General features: G+C 40.6%; 1 protein-coding gene across 2 annotated transcripts in view; it reads right to left on the bottom strand.

Moving 5' to 3' along the window:
- Positions 1 to 23,149, bottom strand: part of LONRF3 (LON peptidase N-terminal domain and ring finger 3) — a gene marked incomplete at its 5' end in the record, with an annotated part of 38,979 nt that overhangs the window by 12,767 nt on the left and 3,063 nt on the right. The window contains 6 exons of one of the 2 annotated variants that reach the window (XM_081278389.1): positions 1,981 to 2,095; positions 11,002 to 11,092; positions 11,843 to 12,107; positions 14,208 to 14,351; positions 18,721 to 18,843; positions 22,537 to 22,655. In XM_081278389.1, coding sequence (XP_081134515.1) covers positions 1,981 to 2,095; positions 11,002 to 11,092; positions 11,843 to 12,107; positions 14,208 to 14,351; positions 18,721 to 18,843; positions 22,537 to 22,655 — 857 coding nt within the window. The remainder of the gene's footprint in view (positions 1 to 1,980; positions 2,096 to 11,001; positions 11,093 to 11,842; positions 12,108 to 14,207; positions 14,352 to 18,720; positions 18,844 to 22,536; positions 22,656 to 23,149) is intronic. The other variant, XM_081278390.1, reaches the window with a different exon arrangement.

Raw genomic sequence — 23,149 nt, 5'->3', positions numbered from 1 at the left:
ATCAAACCCAGTGCCTCACACGTACTAGGCGAGCACTCTACCACTGAGCCACAACCTCAGCCCCAATGATTACCTTTATAATTAGGAAAAAATTAACAGGAATAAGCCTGCATTAAAGTTTTAAAAATCTCATTGCTTTCCCCAAACAGGAACATTAGAATTATGCTCTTGTCCCCAAACAAGGAAAACTCTTCCTCTTTCCTTTTTCTGATTATTGTGTTTATAAGCTCACAGAAATGGACTCTCTCTGGGATGTGCTGAAAATCAATAGTCAAAAGCAATGTTCACTGAACCTTTCCTTCCCTTTCCTGACCTGCCCCCATTCCAATCCAGTGCTTGGCTTCTGGATATTGACAATTCTGTACATTTTGTTCTAACTTTAGTTAAGAAACAAACACACACAAGCAGCTAAATACTGGTGATTTTGTTCATCTATTTGACTTTTTAGTATGACATCTAGGTATCACTGAAATTATAAGCCATAATTTCAGAACCAAACTCAGGCTCAATTGGAACTATCACTTTCTTTCCAAATACCCTTACCACATACATATCTAGGGATCTGAAAGCAGTGGGTATGTAATGCTGTGACCCAAACAATAGATGTTAAAACATCTAAATTGCTTGCTGTGGAAACTACCCCTACCAACCCAGCAGGGGGAGCTCCTGAGTAGACAATTTGTTTCTCTCCCTGAATGGGCAGTCTCTTTTCTGCATTGAACATGATTGGAATACTTATCCCTGTGTAAAATTGTATAAGTGTAATTCTGTATGACTACACAGAGAAAAATGAGAATATATCATAGCCCTTGAGTCTGGGACTACACAGCAACTGCCTCCTGGGTGCCTTTTCAGTCACCAACATTGCATGACTACAGGAGAACCAACTGTGTTGCTCAGTGCCAGTGTGGGGGGGAAAGCAGAGACTCAGGAGGTAGCCAATCCAGAGAGAAGACCTCTCTGCTGCTGCTAAAACAAAAACCCAGAAAGGGCACATTCTAAAATGTTAACAGTGGTTTTCTTTAGGTGCTGAGCATTATGGGTAGATTTTCTTCTTTCTGCTTATCTGAACTTTGTAGTGTTATCACAACATACATGTATTATTTAAGCATAAAGACCATGGTTTTATCACCTACAATCAGGCCAGCAAATCCCACCCCATTACCTAGGGAACAGCATGACTTTGACCCTCCCCTGATCCTGATACACACCCTCAAAGCTATACTTGATGATTATTTCACTCTGTTCCTTTAGTGTAAATGTTAGAGTTTGGAACAAGCACAACATGGGCCTACATCAACCTAGAGATAATCTTGCATGTCCAGTTTCAACTCAGGAATGACAGGGGTCAAGGAACATCAATACTGATTATAAAATGTGATTCATAATCCCTGATGGAGGTAAACCAAAACAGATTCCTGGGTCTTCTTTTGATAAAGGAAAATTCCATCAGGTCCATTTGAAAAATGAAGGTAGGAGTTTGTGTGGTTAATTTTAGAGAACTTGGAAGGCCCAGGTCTTTTCAAGTAGCCAAATATCTGCTAATAAGTACAATGACTCCTAAGAGGTTAGACAAGGGCCACAATGATAGTCTAGAGGTTTTTCCAGGAACCTGGGAGATGATCTCTTCAAAGCACAGAATAAACATTGATGATAAGAGGACATCAGAGCTATCTGGTACAAGCCCAGAGAGAACAAAAGATTCACCAAAGATCAAAGTGTATCAGGTACCATGATGGGATTACAACCAGGATCCATGTTCATCATCTACTTAATACTTTAGTTTCCAGCACAAATTACTTGATTTAATTTCCTGAAGGACTTTGTGAAGAGGAAAGTGGTGTCTAGAAGACAGCAGAAACAGATGGTTTAAAAGGGTATTGGGCTCTAGCATAGAGTAGTAGCTTGGGACCCAACTAAACACCAAGTATACCTAATTACAAGCAAGCCAATCCATCCAAGAAAGAAATATTGGTTTACCTGAGCAAGGCCATCTTTGCATAATGGACACTTAGCATTGTGATCTAGGCATCTTTCAAGGCATTTTAAACAGAAGGTGTGCCCACAAGGTGTTGTGACTGGCTCATAGAATAATCTGAAATTTAAGAATTAAAATGTAAGAAAATCAAAATGTGATAGAAGACAGGGTACTCATGGTTCAGGTTTAATTGGGAAAGCCTATGTGGGGAGGATACCTTTTACTTTTAATCACTGCTATTGTTGCACTCCAAGAAAGAATTTGCTTCTGATTTCTGGGACATATTTAAAATAATGCATTTGTTAAAGTTTAGAATATAGCTAGGTCGTTTTTGAAACATTGATTCTAGTCTATCTCTTCAAAATAGAAAGATTTTTTTACCCTTGTCTTGTCCAAGAAAAATAGATTAGTGCCTAGAATGTCTGAATAGATTCCATTCTAAAGATGTTAGCCAACTTATTCATCTGAGTATACATAGACATACATATAGACACACACACACACACACACACACACACACACACACACACACTCAAGCACTTTACACCATGTTACCATGAGAAAACTTGATTGTTTGCTCACACTGATTCCTTTTTTTCACCTAAGCAACCTTTATTGCCTTAAGGATCTTGAAATTGCATCTAACAAACATAAGTCTTTTGTATGGATGAATAATTTTACTAGAGTTAATACAGTAATATTTAATATTATTAAGTGCACGCTGATATAATAGATAAACATGGATATACATTGACATATACCCACATATATGCATATGTATAGATATATGAATTATACTTCAATTAGATTCTATTTCAATTGCTTTGGGAGGGCAAGATATTTTCGAAGCAATCTGGGGATCCTTCATTAAAGCTATCCTGTACCTTCAGAGGTTCATGGATTTACTTCATATAAAGAGAGGCTCACCTGCAGCAGGACCAGGAAGCAGGAGCAGCTGATGATGACAACTAAGAAGTGGGGCTCACACTCATCAAGAGGATGAGCACAGAAAAGGAGAGAGGATTATAGCTTATTTTGACCTCTCAAAGAGTGTTCAATAGAGAGGAGACACTGATGGCTGCACAGCTCCCTCGTGTGGCCAGGAGGTGCACCAGTAGCCTGGCCTGCACTGCCAGGCTGAGCCCAAGAATCAAAATATAAGAGCTAAATGTACTTGAGAAGAAATGGAACCCACCAACTAGAATAAAAACTCAGGTCCATTGGGGATAGAGTCACTTGTCTAAGTATACGCAGTCAACTGTTGACAGATGAAAAGTCTCTCTCCAACTTTCATTTCCTGTCATGTGCCTTTTCTATTAGACAATGATTCTCAACCACTAATGTGCATCAGGATCACTTGGGGGAACTTTTTCTTTAAACACCCTTATTGATACATAATTGACATACATACAATAAACTGAACATACTTAAAGCATATGATCTAGTAAGTTTTGACATATGCACACATTTAGGAAAACACCACAATCCAGATAGTGAATATACCCATTACTTTCATATGTTTCCTCCTGGCCCTTCCCAAACCAACACCTTCAACATCTTGGAGCTTTCAAAAAGTCCAGAAGCCCAGTACTACATCTAAGAAATCCGGATCGGTAGGCCAAAGTTCAGGCCAGGTACCAGGACTCTTTTACAGGCCCCCTGAGTGGTTTTAATATGCAACAGAGGTTGAGAATCACTGTGTTACACAATCCTACTAAGCTCTGTATAAGTGAACCTTCTGTATTGGTTTTTGAGCATAATTATCAGAGTCACTGATAGAGATTTAAAAACATACATGTGGCAAAGCTCTCCTGGTTAAAGTTCCAGATTCAGCAGGTCAGGGAGAGGGAGTGATTTGATATTTTTAACAAGCCCATGAAGGTCTGAAGTAGAGGAGAGACTTCATGTATTTACTTTTTGTACATTTGAATTTTATCATTCTGCTTCAAAAGTAATTGATTTTTCTAACAGAATTAATGTTTTATTAAATTTGCCCAAAAAGTAACATTAAATATAAAAAAGACTGTTTATGATAAGAGTTTCTAACTGATGCACTAAAGTAAGAAGAAAAAGTACGCAAATTAGGAAGGAAGAAAATTAATCTGTCATTACTCACCAATGGTATGATGAATAACAAATTTAGAACACATAAAAGCATGTACAGAATGATTGTTGGAATTAATAGAATTAGTGAGGTTGCTAGGTAAATATAGTTACACCCAGTTGTATTTCTATATACTCACAATAAACATTAGAAAATAATTTCTTAAAAGATAACATTTACAACTGCTTAAGAAAAAAAACAAGTACCCAGGAATAAATCTAACAAAAGTTCTGAGTCCTCTTTTGGAAAAAGCTATAAATACCTCATTGAATGAAAGTATAGAAGACCTAACAAGTTCCAATAAAAATTCCAATGGGTGGGCTGAGGCTGTGGCTCAGCGGTAGCTCACTTGCCTGGAATGTGTGAGCACTGGGCTCGATCCTCAGCACCATAAATAAATAAATAAATAAATGTTCATTGACAACTACAAAAATATATTTTTTTAAATCCCAATGGGTGATTTCATTTGTTTTGTGGAACTTGACAAGTCAATTTCTAAACTTAATGAGGATATGCAAAGGGCCAAGAGCCAAGATGCATCTGAAGAGCAACAATGTGGGAAGACTTGCTCTACCAGACATCAGAACTTATTATAAATCTGTGGTGATTAAAACAGTATATGATTAGCACAAGGGCAAATAGACACGTGGGGTAGAATAGAAAGCCCAGGAATAGTCCCAGACGTGGATTCTTAACTTATGACAAATGTGGCACCTGCAGGGGCAGGGGTAGGGGTAGGGATGGGGGCAGGATTATAAATATATAAATAGCATTCTCAATTAATACTATATTGGATATATGTATGTATGTATACACACATATGTGAAAATGAAATTGAACCATCTCTCACATTATATGCAAAAATCAATTACATGTGGGGTATAAAAATAAATATGGAAAGCAAAACAATACATCTTTCAGAAGATAAAAGAGAAAATGAATCTGAGGTAAAAATGTCTTAAGACACACAAAAAAACGAACTATAATGAAAAGACTGATAATTTTTTTAAAATGTTTTTATTACTTATTGATGGACCTTTATCTTTTTTATCTAATTGCTTATATGTGGTGCTGAGAATCGAACCCAGTGCCTCACACATGCTAGGCAAGCGCTTTACCACTGAGCCACAACTCCAGCCCAAGACTGACAATTTTGAGTGCATCAAAATTAAGAACTTGGAAGTTCATTTCAAGTTGTTGCTAAGAGAGCTAACATGCAAGCTACATAGTAAGTGAAAGTATTTGCAATACATATGACTAAACAAAGACTTTTATCTAGAGTATACCTAGAGATCTTGTCAGTAAGAAAAGAGAAGCCAATTAAAAAAAAATAGGAATACATTGGTACATACAAAAACAGTGGTCATGAGTAATGTTGTCCATAATATCTCCAAATCAGAACCAACACCAAGCATTTATCTATAATACAATTAATAAGCAAATTGTGGTAGATTCATACAATGGGACACTGTACAGTAATGGGCATGACTGCTTCATGTACATGCAGCAACATGGATAAATCTTAATAGCAAGTAAAAAAAGCCAGACTGAAAATATATTCTGGATAATTCCATTTATATAAATGCTTAAAATTAGGCAAAACTAGATTACACCATTTGAAAATGCATACATGGGTGGTAAAACTATAAAGAGAAATAAGATAAAAGTCAAAATTGTAGTCTCAGGGCAGGGAATGAGTGTAGTCCTGATTGGAAAGAGGAATATGGGCAGCTTCTGGGGTCCTGACAATATCTTATTTCTTGAACTATGGAGCACCCTCTTTACAATATTTTGTTAAGAAAAACACTTTTATATTTTATGCAATTTGTATATTTCACAATCCAAAATGTGTTTCAAAAGTGTGATCTGCAGGCTGATTTGGGAACCACAGCTGTGATCAAACTACCAAGCAGCCAAACCAGAATAGCTCATTTCCTCAGTAACTTGAATACTGTGCATCTGAATACTTTTATGCATTATCTGATGATGTTAATGATGGAAATGATTAATGAATCTGTATCTACAACCAATACACATAACTATTTTTTCCCAAGAATTTCACAATTGAGCCTGTTGATCGTTTAAGAATGCAATCCACATAAATTGATAAACACTGACATTTAATGGATAGATGCATGAAACCTACACCAAAGGACAAGGTAATTTGTTAGCAAGACTCTTAATTAAAATGCCCCTCAATGAGAAGTAACAAGTACAACTGTGGCCAAGGATGCTGCATAATTATTACTTTGAAATCCATCAAGGTTTAGGTGCTTAGAACCTATCACTTTTCTTTTTTTTTCCATATATATTTCCTTTTTTTATTTTTTATTTTTTCCTTTTTTATTGGTTGTTCAAAACATTGCAAAGCTCTTGACATATCATATTTCATACATTAGATTCAAATGGGTTATGAACTCCCATTTTTACCCCAAATACAGATTGCAGAATCACATTGAACCTATCACTTTTCAATACTCAATTCACCTTTATATTCAGCGCACAGCCTGGGAACAGATGGAACAAATTTCTCTTGCTATATTTCTGGGTTATTAATAGGTGGTAATTATGATTAGATCCATTTTACTACTGAGGAATCTGAAACTCAGGCAGGTTAAATAATTTGCTCAAGGTCACACAGCAAGCTGGTAAGCAGAAAGACTGGGATGTGAAGTCAGACTTGACTGTTCAGCTAATCTTCCTTTTCCACTCTGACAAAGTGAGGACTATATGTATTTCTATATCTCAAATGAACATCACACACCTACATACACTCATACACACACTTTCCTCCTTCCCTGACTCCCTCCCGTCCCTACTCTCTAGAAAGAAAAAGAAAGAGAAAGAAAGATCTTTATCTATACAGATAGTGTTGTATACTAGAATTGCTCTCCCATTGACTTACCACTGATTTACAAATGCCTCCCTGCATTCTTCCCACTAAGGACTGCAGTTTTAAGAACCTCAAGATGGAAAATGATCTCAATTTGGCATTTATAAATCAAAGTAGAGCCAGATTTTCTCACAAGAAAGCATTTTACATTGTCACAGTGATGGAGTAAACAATAGTAATAATAAATACTTTCAGTTAGATGTCAACCCGGATAAAATGTTTGGCTTGTCTGAAAATAGCTATCTTTTCCCACCAGTTACATCCTTGTATTGTGTTCTTTTGCTACCAAATGAGAGCAAAGAGGGAAGGAGAAGGCGGGGGAGGGAGGCAGAGGGAGAGAAAAAGGAGAATGAACTGACTCCTTAACACCCAGTGACTTGAATAGCTAAAACTAGGTTAAATATAAAGCTTCTTCTTTCAATTGACAAAGAGGTCACTGGGCCATTAGGTAACTGGTTCAAATATCAAACATTCTTGCTTCATATCTCAAAATATCCTTATTACCCCCCTAAAGGTGCTGCTTCATGGCAGCCCCAGAGTTGGCCCCCAATGGCTGGGGTATTCGTTTCCAGTAATCTCAAAGGAGGCTTTTCAGATAGTAACAATTGTGGGTCAGAGTTCTGAGACACTGAGTTTGGGGACAACTGAGCTCAATTGAGCTCTACCAATTCATTAAGGCGAGACTTTAGTATCTCATTAATGTCCCCTCCAGTTACTGTTTCTTTCTTTCCACCATTTTCCTGTGAAACTTAAACCTACTCCTGATTTTCTCTCTAGAATCAAAATACATGCATTCGTGATCTAACTTGTCTTTCTACCAATACAACAATCATGGAACTGGATATCATTCTAGAAACTTGCACAGGTGGTATGTCTAATTTCATGATTGTTTGAGGCTATTTCTAGTATTCTTCTGCAAAAATACAAGGTAATAACAGAATCTAATAGTAATTGAACAACAGATGAAAAACACTAAAGAGCGTTGGAGACAGGAACTTTTTCAAGATTGAAAGAATCTTAGCTAACTATGCATATGAAATATACCCTCCGTCAACATTTGAGGTCTAACTTAGAGACAATCCTTGAAAGAGGAACTACATGCTACCCATGGAGGGCTGCAGTTTTAAGAACCTCAAGATGGAAAATGACCTTGATTTGACAGGTTTCTTACTACTATAAAACAGTGACAGTCTGCCTATACCTTAGCAGCCAGCACAACAGCTACTCCAGGGAAAGGCTTTGGGGCTGAAGTTTCTACTTAGAACAGAAGAATGTGATAAGGGAAATAATGGCTTTTAAACTCACAGTGTGCAATCTATTTTTTTTAAAGAAATCAGATATTTTTTTTAAACAGAGAGAGAGAGAGAGAGAAGAGAATTTTATTTTTAATATTTATTTTTTAGTTCTCGGCGGACACAACATCTTTGTTGGTATGTGGTGCTGAGGATCGAACCCGGGCCGCACACACTCCAGGAGAGCGCGCTACCAGTTGAGCCACATCCCCAGCCCTCACAGTGTGCAATCTAAAAGTGTTTCTTATCCTTTTGGTGTTTAATTCTTGGGCCAGATTTTTCACCCTCCTCCAAAATCCCCTGTTGAGATCAGGGGCAAACAAGATGAAAGGGAGAAAGCAGAGGAAGAGGAACAAAAGAACTTCAAACTTAGATTTCTTAATCCACAGAGAAAACACAAACAGGATGGGTCTGTATATTTGACTTCATGTCGCCTGGATGTTGGAGTGCATGTTAAGGAGGTTAAGTACAACAAAGACCTGTTCTCTCTGAGTGAGCTAAATCAAGTTAAGTCTACTACACAGCTCACATCATGGGCTTGGGGCCACAGTGGTGATAGCCACAGGAGCCATTTCTCTGCTTTGGAAGCAGCATTTCTGGATCTCAAACCTTGGCTTTGGCATGATCTACCTGCCACCCTGTTGTGAGGGGTTGGGGGAAGTGGTGAAAGGCAGCTGGCTGTATAGTCCGTCCCATCCTAGCCCACTCCATCTAAATAAATTCCTGACCGTATACGCACAGTTTGCGGTGACTGCTTCTACATTACATCTGCTGAACTGTTCATTATGAAGTCTGCCCAAGATGAGGAGAAATTGTCACTTCTAAAGTTTTATTTATTTCTTTATCCGTTCAGTTGTTTTTCGTTAGTTTGTTTTTTTCAGCACCAAGGATTGAGCCTGGGGCCTTGTGCATGTGGCCTTGTGAATGCTAGGTAGGCACTCTATACTTCAGCCCCACTTAAAAAAAATTTTTAGGAGAAAGAAAAAGTCTACATTTCAAGTAATGGATGCCTTATTCTTATTCATTCTATAAGAAAAGTTGTTCATAATGCAAATACATGTTATTGATAGGAGAGGCATATGTGTCTATAAAGGGCAAGAAAACACATGAGGAGTCTCTGCCAGTGAGGGCTCTTCTTGACACCTCTTCTCCTGCATCAGTCATCTTTAAAAAAGGTTTTGTGTAGCCTGGTGCAGTGGCACATGCCTGTAATCCCATTGGCTAGGGAGGATCTTGAGTTCAAAGCCAGCCTCAGCAACAGCAAGGTGCTAAGCAACTCAGTGAGACCCTGTCTCTAAATAAAATACAAAAAGGGGCTGGGGGTGTGGTTCATGGTTGAGTGTCCCTGAGTTCAATTGCTATTTACCCCCCCCCCCAATAGGTTTTATCTAAATATCCCCATTCAATGCTATTTTGGAAAACAGACATGTCTCAAACTAGAAGCTGTGGACCTTTGTAATGGAAACATGCACACACACATATACACAAACAAAACTCTTTGTACAACTTTAGTGAATTCATAGATCTGTTAGAATCCATAAACAGAACCTCTCCAGCAATCCATGGTCCTAATATTAAGAACCTCTGGTCTAGGAGGAAAAAATAGCTAACACATAATGAGTACTTACTGTATGCCAGGCACTATTCTAAGTATTAAATAGGTTTTTTTTCAATTAATCATGACAACTCCATGGGATTGCTACTATTGTTCTCTATTTTACTGATGAGAAAACAGTGGCAGAGAATGTCATTCACCCCAGGAAAAAGTCTGTTAGGTGGACAAAACCAGGATTCAGGGGCTGGTGTTGTGGCTCAGTGGTGGAGCACTCGCCTAGCATGTGTGAGACCCTGGGATCGATCCTCAGCACCACATATAAAAAAAGGCATTGTGTGCAACTACAACTAAAAATAAATAAATGTTTTTAAAAAAACAGAATTCAAACCCTGGCTTTGGAGCCCCTTTTCTTAGCCACTAATTTACAGCTGTGAAATAAAATAAATGAAAGTAATTTTCAAAAATCATATGTGATTACATAGACCAGGATCAAAGCATCTTTCTATTTTTTTTTTTTTGTAGTAGGGGAGGCTAACATGTGGTTAATTTGCCTCTCCAGGGGTCTCAGAAAGTAGAAATGATGTGGCACTAATTGGAGGGGAACCAAGTATTTTACATCTACTAACTATTGTTCATGGTGCAGCATAAAACACAAGCTAGTTAAGCCCTCTATTTGGCTTCCAAAGAATAGGCATGTGGCATTGACATTAACCCTTGAGTTTTCAGTTCTTGATCCAATAGTTCTAATTAGCTTCTGGGTCACAAATTTAAACACCACAGGGGCCAGGAAAATAATGCAAATAAGATAGTAGGGGCAGTGAGGATCATGAAACAACTAGAAAGTGTATGTCCTGTCTCAAGACATTCACATTTAACAAAAACAATCCCCATGAGAGACAAACCAAAGGTATATTCAATGTGCAGGTCATCAGTTTGTGACCTCTGAGTAGGCTATTCCCTTTCCACTCTTCAGATATTTCCAAATCAGGAGTCAAGGATGCAGGGAAAGCAATCTGTAAATAGGGGACACAAGCTGGCCCATGACAATGCTGTGATTTCTATTTCATTATAACAGTTTCTTTATGTGCTAACCAACCAAGCAGTAGATCACCAACAGAAAGGTACAGACATCACAGAGGAGGAACAATCAGGCAGTAAGTGATAGTAAACATCACCTACCTCATACACAGGGAGCATTCAAGGTCAGATGCGTCAAAAGATACAAGTGGAATACTGAGATCAGGCTTGGCCCCCTGATCAGTGGGAGGATCTATGATGTAGAAAGCAGTAAGTCAGAACTAGACCAAATTTGATTTCACAAACAGTACTTTTGAGACCAAAAAAATCATTTTTATATTTGCCACTCTCACCACCTCCCTGATGGCTCAGGCCATTGCAAATGGGATGCCTGAAAACAGGTGCTCATAGGTTGACAGCAGCCCCCATAAAAAGAGGAGTGCAAGTCAGAGACTATCCAGCAGCCCTGGAGATGTCATTCAAACACAATGAGCACCTAACTCAACTGCAGCAGCAGCAGCAACTCTATGGGCTGAGTCAGGCCTTCAAAGCTGGGGCTGAATATCTTGGCACTGCCAACATCTTATGAAAAGATATCAAGCTGTAGCTGCTGCTTCTCAGATGCTATCTGGGGGAACAAAATTTGGTAAGGCCTGCTCATACTTCTTCCATCCTACATTCTTGGAACAGGGATGGGCGTGGGGAGAGGTTGACCTAGAAGGAATGGCTATGGTCAAGGGCCTGGGATGTCACTGCTTATACTTTGCTTGACTTTATGCCTTGAATTTCCATAACTATAATTGAGCACTTAAGAGTGTACTAGGCTCCATGTGTGATCTCACAGAAACCTCACAACAAGCCCTGAGTTCATACAGCTCGTAAATGTCAGAGTTGGGCCATCTACCCAGAGCCCAGGGAACCCCCAAAATGGATGTTAACTTGCATGTATCAGTGAGCCCAATCATCTCCTCCAATCTATTTTCTTCCCGAGTAGAGTCAGTACCTTGTTTTGAGACTTTATTAGGCACCTCTGTGTCTTCTTGGGGTTCAATTTGGCAATGTTTCCTTTTCTTTTCCTGGCATTTGCCAGTCTTGACAGAGGCAGCATCTGGAGAGGCAGCATTCCACTTCTCCTCCTTTTCTTCTTTGTCTTTCATGTTGTCTTGCTGACTATTCACCTTAACTTGAGCTGCATTCATCAAACTGCTGGCATCTCCCCTGGCTACTGCTTCCTCTTGACTAGAACAATGTGGGAGCTCTAGATTTCCCTAGATGAAGTAAGAGTCAAATATCAGAATCTTTTTAGGACCAATAATGTCCTCTGGTATTTTTACCCAGTGAGGACAAAGAGAAAGCTTTATAAACCCTGATCCTCATACCTGATCACTTAATGGACACATAGCTCAACTGAGGGAGGGAGAGTCATAGGCTTTCCCCATTTCCTATCCATACAGCATCTGTGGCATCTGTGACAAAGGCATGCCCAGCTGGGGTGGAGTTAGGAACTTCCTTACTGCAAGAGGAAAGGCATGTAGGAGAAGTGGTTCCCTGGATGGTATCAAAGGGAGGGGAATGCCAGGGAAGTCCCACTTCCTTATCCTATCCAAATCTTTCCTTAGTAACCACTTTAGGAAACGAGGGCATGAAGTAAGAGTATATCCTATCAGTACTTCCTCTTACCCTCACCGCCATTCCAAGCCATCTGCAACCCCCCAAACCCAGCTCCAAAAGGACTTTTGATAAGGCTTTGGCCCAGGTCTGTTCATGCCATGTTCAAAGCTCTTGAACTCTATGTTATACTGATCAAATGAACAAGGAATACCCTATTCCTTTTATTAGGTTTTGGGTGAAAAATCTGAAAGAGACAAAATCATTTAGCAAAATAATCAACCTGATCTTTCAAAATTATTTTTAGTTCAGGAGAGGTATATCTGAAAATGGATCTAGAAATACATCTTATGACAGCATGTTTATGCAGATTTACCTGGAGATCTAAATCCATAGACCACAAGTCAAAATGCCCATTTTCTTATTCCCCTCCAACCCCTATGAAAAAATTGGTAGACACATGAAAAGAGGAGCACATAGTTGAGAGAAAATGAAATGAGGAGGAAAAGGATGTAGGCTTCCTTAGTCTCTAACCTGGGGAGTTTAAGATTTTCCAGCATGATAGCAATTCTACAACCTTGACTTTCCATGAGTCCAAGGCATTGTCCACATAGGAGTATCCTGCCTTGCACAGCAAAGTCTGGGTGGAAATCCAATCCCTGTTCTTCAGTCAGCTCATGTTGGAAAGCTAGGGATGCTATTTCTCTTCATTTCAGATTGAGCTACAAGTACAAGTACCTCTACTTGGGCTCAGTATTAGCATTCCCAATCATGTAATAATGACCCTTGGGGGCTCTCTCATTTCAGGAGATACTCTAAGCTCTGCTTTTATATTAAAAAAGTCAGGCACACTTGCATTTTATTCCTTTTCTAGAGCAGGGGCAGAATGGGAAAATGTGAGTAACCAGGGTTGAAATACAGGTGAAGAATACTGGACACAAATGGAGGGAAAACTGATCCCCAAAGTTCCCAGGTATTCAGTACTAAAGTCTGCCTTTGAGTCTGGATGTCTGAACTCCAGCATTGCTCAATTATCCTCTTTTAGGAAATCTAGTGCCTGAAGCCCATCTTTCTGTGTTTTGTTCCCTTATTTTCAAAGGAAGGCGCAAATACCTATCTTCCTCCCAAGATCTTCAACTCAATAGTCTTCCCAAATCTCTTTGTTCTTCTCTGCTACAAATATGTATTAGAAGGCTACTAATATGGTAAGTTATAGTACAGGAAAATATGGAATTACCTTCATTTGGGAATCAAATGGAGTTGTCCTTGCACAAGGATCTCAGCTGGTACTCAAAGGCCAGCAGTTTGAACAAACAAAAAGCAGGCAAAGGAGGGGCAGTGAAGCCCTCTTCCCAGACTCTGCCCCCAAACTGCAGCTAATATGCCCACCCTGATTGTATGGTTCCAAGGGAAGTGGGCCAATACCTTTGTAATTTTATCAAATCTCTCTCTTGGCTGGATCTGACCAAGAACTATAAAAATAAATGTGATAAGTAAACAAACTTTGGGACCATGACTGAAATTCATAGCTTATCTTTTTTTTTTTTTTTATTGGTTGTTCACAACGTTACAAAGCACTTGACATATCATACTTCATACATTAGACTGAAGAAAAATTCTTAATAAAGAACACAGCCACTACTGACTCCATTTCTTCTTTGTCAGGAACCAAACTAGGAGACGTAGGGCTCACTCCCCATGTTTGCCCACAAAACAGCCAAATGAAGCATCACGAGCGAGCTGGGCGAATTGAGTTTTACCTGTAGAATATTTCTGGTGCCTTCAGTAGCCATTGACTCTACTTGTTCCTTTAATCTAGGGTGAGGTGCCAACAGCTTCAGGATATCGGGAGAATGTTCCTGAGAATCCCCCGGAAATGATGGTGAAAAGAAACTAAAGAGAAGCTGTGACATAAAACAGAAGACTTCACTACTTAAGTCTCTATAGGTGCTCAGGTGAAGGGGAAAGGAGTAGGGACGGACAGGGGACACAACTTTCAGGGCAAAACTCCTGGGAGGAAGCCCTGGACCAGTATCTGGACACACAAGGACAGGAGTCCTCACTTCATTGTGCATCAGAATCAACTGAAGAGCTTATGAAAAAGTCAGGTTCCTAGTTCTCACTCCTGTCACCCCCAGGTCTGAAGTGTGGCCCAGGAACCCAAATTTTGAGAAGGCACTGCAGATGCCTCTGTTACTTAGCCAAGATTAAGAGCCACTCCTCTGATGCTACTATTCTGCAGAAATATCTACAGAGTGATTTAAAAAAAAAAACATCTGGGAAGAAAGAGAAAGACAGGTGAAGTCAGGAGAAATCTCAGTTGGAGAACCTGGAGTCACATCTATAACACCTCCATGGGTAGAAATCTACAACTGTCTCCTAGGTTCTTTGCTGTTTCTTTTCTCATTCTACCCATCTTGCTTCCTCCTCCCCTCCCTATCACCCCTGGGTCTTTAATTGCTTCAGAGCTGAGGGACTGAGCAGTGAAATGTTAGAAAAGCAGAACCCAAATTTCCTCCTCCTTCTTCCTCCTTCTTCTAGCTACTCCTTCATTCTGGCCTTCACTTTCTAGAAAATGTCATCTTAAGTTCAAGTACACAAGGCAGGCAGGTTCCAGTCTATTGATGGTTTTCATTGCAACTGGATACACTGGGAGTGTAGAGTGAGAAGAACCAGAAAGGACTGGAAACCAAAGATGTTTATTCACATGAAAACTGCACCATTGACCATCCACATTCATATATGTATATGGTTCATACATACATATTATATTATATGTAACACAAGGAGCACAGGTCACTGGCCTTCTAAAACATACTCAAATGTTTAACATCTCACTGCCCCTGGAGTGTTTGGAGACCTATTAGAGAACATCTCACACCCTTATTTAGGCTCCATAGGGTATTTTTTTTAAAGAGAGAGAGAGGGGGGGGGGAGAGAGAGAGAGAGAGAGAGAGAGAGAGAGAGAGAGAGAGAGAGAGAGAGAGAATTTTAATATTTATTTTTCAGTTTTTGGCAGACACAACATCTTTGTTTGTATGTGGTGCTGAGGATGGAACCCAGGCCGCACGCATGCCAGGCGAGCGCGCTACCGCTTGAGCCACATCCCCAGCCCTCCATAGGGTATTAATAGATAAATGAATTTGAAGAACACCAAAGTTGAATTTATTCTCTTGCTGGTCCCCAGCAGTTTCTTCCTGAAACTGTTCCCTCAGAGACTAGCATGTACCCTGAAGCCATATCATGCTCAATCTTCAAAGTTCAGCTCAAATGCTGCCACCCCTCACTACTCCCATCTCTGATCTCTCCTGTCCCTCTCCTATCCTTTAATGCTCTCTCCTACACCATGATATAATATCTTAAACTCTAACATCTTATGTTGTCCTGGAATTGTATCACAGATATAAGTCTGTTTTTTTTTTTTTTTCTCGTGGGGGGGAAAAAAAAGGTCAGCTTCTGGAGGGCACAGAACAGATATCTACTAAATGCTCATCACACTAGATGGAATTGAATTAAGGTACCTATCCATACCAGTGCCCAAGGAGAAGCCTAGCATGCAGGCCCAAAGTCCTCAGACAGATCCCTATGTTTCCTTCCACCTCTGGAAAACCCACTCTCCAGGTGTAAGTTGGCAAAGGAGTGAGATAGAGGTTCTCGCAGTACCCAGTGCTATAAATGTTAGCTTTCAGAGGCCTCTCCTCCATAGGAGCCAATGTTGGCTCTCGGAAACCCTACTGAGTGGCCCAACAAGACCAATCTACTTTTGAGGCAATCTCCCTGGAATTCTTCCAAAAGAACATGATGTTCTTCAGTATAAGCCACACAGCATCCCAAGGCACAAGGATGAAAGGGCAGAGGGTAGCAAGAGGGAAAGGAAGCCAAAGGAAGAGATCAAAGGAAACAAGAAAAGAAATAACAGTGGCAGTTCCCTTCACTTTACTACCTAATATCTCTCTCTAGGCCTTCTCATTGGCTTTGGAAAACAAAAGGTATGTTCAACTCTCAGTGAGAATAATATAATAATTCCACAAGTGAAAGTCAATTCCACTCAGTTTTAACTTTAGGAAGGGGGTCAAGAAGGAAAGAAATTAAGAATCTGAGCTAAAAACAAACACTAAAAAGAAATGCAGAACTATGAATTCTCAGGCAGCTTTCTAATGTCAAATGAAGAATACCCATTTTTGTCAAATGTTTAGCCTTGAAACTGAGACAATTCAATGAATAAGCACAGCTGATGCCTCTCCTGTGTTTGTAAATGGCTGCCATAGCCTCATCACATTCAGGGGACATTCACCTCTAAATTCTCACACTACCTTCAGAACTATATAGCATTCTCTCAGGCATATGCTCACTTTTATTGTCTGGCATTCATATTAACAAACATAAGACTAAATTCCTTGAGGACCAATGCTGTGGATTAAAGCCTCTTTGGGTTTCTAGAGCTTTTCTCAATGCCTTCCCTCTCATCCCATTAAGCAGGTGTCAAAATGACACCTAGCTAGAGAGAGGTCACTTCAACTGACAATTCTAGAACCCCTCCTGCCAACACCCAGTTGGACAAGCAGAGATAAAAACAAACAAACAAAAAAGAACTATTCCTTTTGAGTCCAAGACCTGCCTCTTTTACCTTTGCATACTCTGTCCCTAAAGTCAAAGCCTCTTCTAACTGCCTTTGTCTATCCCAGAAATGAAGAGTTCCATTGCTACTCTAGGCCCAGCCCCACATGTAAGTGCTAAGACTCTGGACATGGACATGTCCTCCCGGTATGGCAAGATGTTGAAGTTGCTAAGAGGGTAGGCTTGGAAGCAGACCAAGTTGCTTCTGAATATTTCCCCACCAGTCACTAGCTGGGTGACCTCAGGAAAGAAACCAAGCCTCAGCTTTCAAATCTGTCTCACCATAGGAGGATAAACAATAGTGCCTACCTTCATAGGAAAGCTGGAGATTCAATTAAATCTTCTGAATAAGGTACCTAGCATTGCATGATGTATAGCAAATGCTCAAGAAATGTTAGAACTCACATTGTGGACTACAATTAATATTTGAGGAAGGTTCCACAACTTGGAGCAATTTGTCCTGACCCATGCTGCTCTTCTCAAGAAAACCTTGTGCATATACCCAAACCAGGTCAAAGAAACAACCCAGACAGGAATTTCTCCTTTAGTGGCAGAAAATCAAGAACCCAGCTTCTGCCAAGTTTAACATTTTTTGCTAAAACTTTCTTTCTGGAGACTTGAGACACCAGACTTATCTTTTGCTCACTTTCTTCATCTACCGCTCTCCCAAACTACACAGGGATAGAAGTGCTTGTGGCCTTGTGGTAAGTAGTGGGCAGGGCACCAGAGAACAGGGATGGCCACTTTTAGTGTCAAATCTCCAGGTCAGTTAGACAGACACCAGAAGAGTAAGTTGCAGAACAATAAACAACAAACTATATGAACTGAGGATGTTTGACCCTTCAATCATGCTTTCAGTATTTCATATAATTATTGGGGAGGGGGTAACCAGGGAATGAACCCAGGGAGACATCACCACTGGGCCACATTCCCAGCCATTTTTTTTTTCGAGACAGGGACTCAAAAACTTGCTCAGGGCCTCACTAAGTTGCCGAGGCTGGCTTTGAACTTGTGATCTTCTTGCCTCAGCCTTCTGAGTTGCTGAGCTTACAGGCCTGTGCCACCACTCCTGGCTTCATATAAATTTTTATAGCAACCACATTCTCCTAGGACCCAAGAATTGGAATGGCTATTTGGATCATATTATAATGGTCTTTGACTTGTGTTTGTGAGATGATTTGTTTAATTTGTAACAAAGAAGATGACAGTTGGAATTCTCCTTCCCAGGAGCTGGCTTTCCTGCGTGGCTGGTGAAACCACATTCAACCACAGAAAAGTACCACAGCTGCAGGCAGCCCCACACCTCACATCTCTCTTCAACAGCCAGAACATCCTTAGTTAGCCTCCCATGCCAGGTTAACATGTTTGGTTTTAGATCCCACTAATAATCCAGACCCTCAGTTAAAGAAACATTTCTCGAAGACTCCAATGAAAATGCAGGAACTGCACAATCTGACCAAACACACAAGGAAAACAGTGTTTCTGACAATCAATTGACACTCGTGTCTCCTTCCTGTCCAATAAATCCAAAGAACCACATCATTGTCACCCCTGGAGGCAGAGAGGGCTGAACCCTCATTCCCCACCCTAGAGGACACAGAGTAGTGGGGGTTGACTGGACAGCTGGATCTGATGTCCTTCCAACTTCCAACTCACCCTTTGGGCTTCAGCTCTTGCTCTCTTGTTCTTTCCATCTAGTGATACACAGTAGAGAAATTCTCTCAGTGCTTCCTCCACCTTGCCTAAGGTGGCTAAGGCTTGCGCTTTTCTGAAGTGTGCCTGGAAGAATACATAACATTTATTACCATCCTATTGATATAGGTAGGTACACATTAGCATTCAATACCCCATAGCAGATTGTTACTACTATTCAGATCAGTCACTGAGTACTTACTGAGCAGTCACTATTGTGTTAAGTTTCAAAAGGACTTTTTTTTTTTTAAAGAGAGAGTGAGAGAGGAGGGAGGGAGAGAGAGAGAGAGAGAGAGAATTTTTAATATTTATTTTTTAGTTCTCGGCGGACACAACATCTTTGTTGGTATGTGGTGCTGAGGATCGAACCCGGGCCGCACACATGCCAGGCGAGCGCGCTACCGCTTGAGCCACATCCCCAGCCCCAAAAGGACTTTTTAAAAAAATCATATAACTTGGGCAACTTTTCTGAACCCCATTTTACAGAAGACAAAACTGAGACCAGAAAACTGAGTTGCCCAAAGTAACACATCCAGTAAATTGTGGAATTAGGGTTTGAACCTGGAACTGACTGTATTCTTAACTGGTATGCCACATTACCTCCTCTCTGTCTCACCACTGTGGAAAGTAAAACCAGACATAGCCAGAACCCCCATTTGACCACATATTAGCCTAGCTTTCAGGACCCTTTCTGACAAGTCTTCCTTTGAACTAATCTGTCAAGCAGAAACTTAGTTGATAGTAGTGGCTTGAGTGAGCTCCTAGACTTGCTGATCATTTTTCAGAAGAGGTCCAAGAGAAGGATCATGACCTTTCCAAGACCTCAAAGTTCATGAGTGGCTACACTGGAACTAAAAACTGTGGTTTCTGATTCCCAGAATGCTTTTCCCCACAAAATGGACTGCTCCCCTCTCCAGAGGCTTAACCAATGTTTTTGCTCGTGGAACTCTGCTGGCTTCTACTTCCTCACAACTTCTTTTAAAAATATAAAGAAGTCTTAGGGCTTCTCAAGGTCCAAGCCCAAGTACTCTGGGAGAGACTCTCTAAAGAAAGTAGAGGAACAATCTGGGGAAGAGGGAGGAAGAAGAAAAGAGGAGGGGAGAGAGCTGCCTTTTCTTTGTGCCTTGGGATAGTGAATAAAATGCTCTCCTAGCTTGCCTTCTAACATGCTTCCACATAGCTACAGGAGCTGACTGGAAGCTACCTTCTTCAGCAGTGGCCCCTACTCCAAGTATCTTGGGATGTCTCCCCATCTCCCCATCCCCCCACCTCCTTCTGGAAGCCTAACCATGGCTTATTTGGGATGCTTATGTCTTCTCCTGTTGCTCCACCCCACTGTGCTTACCAGGGACCCTCTAAAGAAAGGTTTGTATGACACTGCAGGGCAGCTAAAGTGATAGGTGTTAGGGAATTAGAGAGGCCTCTGGAAATGCACTAATTGACCAAGCAGCAACTCATATACTCTACCTACTCTGGACAGCCAACTTACCCCACCATGAGCTGTACCACCTGCAGGGTGCATTGAATACTATTGGGCCTGGCTGTATGGGGGGAATAGAGTTGCTAGGTGAGCCCTCTCCCCTGGAGCATTTTACATACAAATGGTGGGAAATAAGCAAATCAGGTTGTGAGCTAGTTTTGAATTATATGCATCAGTTCTTTCAACCCTCAAGACTATATAAGTTCTCTCATCATTACCCTCCCCCTTATCCCATAACTATAGGAAAATGCATCTACTGCTTAATATTTGCATCAATGATTCCTTCATTAGGGAAATCACTTTTTCCCATTTCATCCAAAATGTGCTTCTCCCTCCCCACCACAGAATTTTTTTTTTTTTTTTTTTTTTTTTGGTACCAGGGGCACTTAACCATGAGCCACATCCCCATCTCTTTTTATATTTTATATTGAGACAGGGTCTCACTAAGTTGTTGAGGCTGGTCTTGAGCTTGCAGTCCTTTTGCCTCAGCCTCAAGTGACTGAGACTATAGGTGTGTGCCACCATGCCTAGCCAAAATGTACTTCCCACCATGATTATCAAGGCCCTTAACCCTAGGTCCTAGGCTTAGGGTGGGAGTGGGAAAAGTTGTTAAGAAAAGTCCTCTTATCCTCAGGCAGCTCCCTGACTTCTACCACTAGGAGTACTGAAACCCCCCCCCCCCAAGCCTTCTTTCATTTAAACTGCTGACTTGTAACTGTAAATATATTCCTTGGGGAAAGAGAACATATTGACCCATTCATGATATGAACCCGAGATTCATCCTGATAGTAACAGCAGTGTATACAGGTCCACAATGTTTCTAGATCCAAAAGCCATTCTGATAATCCAACACTTTCATAAGCTTGACACCAAAAATTCATTAGGTGACAAAACTTGACTTGAATAGATGTAAAGTGCTTTAAAGTATTTGTCTTACTTAAGTTTGAACTCTCATGCAATTTGCTGAAGAGATAGTATGTTTAATTAGTGTGATTTGGACTCTGTCCAGAGCTCATTGAGGATATTACCTAATGCCTGACCTTTCCACAATCAGAAACATTCTGGATTCTAGACACATCTTGTCCAATGAGGTTTAGATAAGGCATCATGGCCTCAGACTCAGATAAACTGGTTTCCCAATCCTGGAGTTGTTCAGAAAGAGCACTACACCAAAAACACAGAAAGCTTTCTAGCTTGCAGAATGTTCTCTTGACCATGGTCACCTTTGATCATTATACAATGAGGCAATCTGGGCAGATAACAATAGCTCTGTTTCTACAAATATGGACATTCAGAGAGTGAAGCCACTTCCCCATGGTCACTTAGCTTGCAGTGGTAGAGCCTAAGCTCAAATATAATCTTCTAAACAAAATATTGACATGTAGAGGTTGGTCTGAGGTCAGGCAGAGATATAGAAAGTGACATTTTGTATTCTGACATCCTGAGAGATGCCTAGCCTGTCTTTCTTCCCACTCCTCCCATGTGGGCGAAGCTTGGGGATGCAAGTTGACCTACTATATTAAAGATTCAAAATGGCACAACCAATTTGTGAGTGTATCTCTTCAAAGAAAACTAAGCTGCTGAGAAGCCTATCAGTAGAAGTTCAGGAGGGCCATTTCAGCAATACTTCTCTCACACTCCTCTTTCTACTGTCCCTAGAAAATGAGGAAGATGATGATAGTGGTGGGGGTGATAGAAAATTTATATAATGCTACATGCCAGACATTCTTCTAAGTGTCTTCTCTATATAAGCTCACATAATCCTCACAACAGCCTTGTTTAGTAGGTGCTTTGAATACCTGTGTTTTATAGATGGGGAGATGAGACACAGAAAATTTAAGTAATTTGCCCAAAGACACACAAGTAGTAAAATTAACAGAGCTGAGACATAAACCCAGGTAGTCTGGCTCCCGATTCCATATTATGGAAAGTCTCAAAGCTCAGACTGTTCTGCAGGTCACCAATTGAAGACAGAATGAGAGAAGAATCCAGTTCCCTTGGAGACTTGAATCACCCTTTGCCAAGGGATGCGCCCTCCCCTCCCCAGCTCCTTTAGGAAGCTTTCTCCCTCTTCTGCTTGAGCCCCAGGGAGGTATAGCCCTTCCTCACAATTCCTATATACAATTCAACCCTTTAAAAAAAACTTGTTGATAGATCTTTATTATTATTTATTTATTTATTTATTTGTGGTGCTGAGAATCGAACCCAGTGCCTCACACATGCCAGGCAAGTGTGCTACCGCTGAGCCCCAGCCCCAGCCCCAATTCAACCCTTTTTTATCTTCCTAGTCCCACACTCACCTTAAAACCCATTGGGCGAAGCTTACATGCTATTTCTGCATCATGCAGTGCATCCTCATGAGACTCCAAGGTGAAATAAATTTGAGAACGGTTGCTGTAGAGCAAATGATCATTTGGAGCTGCCAAAATGAGAGAAAAAAAGCCCTCATTAAGAGCCTCCAGCACAAACATAAGTCTTGTAAGAGGGTGAATCTTGAACAAATGACAAGTTATCTAGAATGTTTCTACTGGGTATCAAAAGGGTTAAGCTCTATTTTCAGTTCTATTATCTTCCTGCTTTCATACATTGCTGGCCACTGTGTCAGAGCTTCCCCAACTTCAAAGAAGCAATTTGCCCCCCTCTCTCAAGGTGTTCTTTAGAGGTTTTGTGATGTTTATGTTGCATTATAAACTTTGACCTAGAGGAAATCCTGTTTCATGGCCATACATAGTGAGTGCCTGACAGCCTCCCTTCTGAGTGAGGTATCATCACCAAGGGATCAAGCCAGGGAGAAAAGGGGGATGTGGCCAGATGTGACCCCTGTCCTGACCTTCGGCAAGACAAGTCCCTGTCGGTCTTCTAGGTGGGATGACTGACATTAGCAGCATCTCTAACTTTAAAGCCCAGGAAAAT

Source organism: Spermophilus citellus (genome assembly GCF_964194105.1).
Source record: "Spermophilus citellus genome assembly, chromosome: X".
Classification (NCBI taxonomy): domain Eukaryota; kingdom Metazoa; phylum Chordata; class Mammalia; order Rodentia; family Sciuridae; genus Spermophilus; species Spermophilus citellus.
This window is presented reverse-complemented; position numbering and strand designations above follow the sequence as displayed.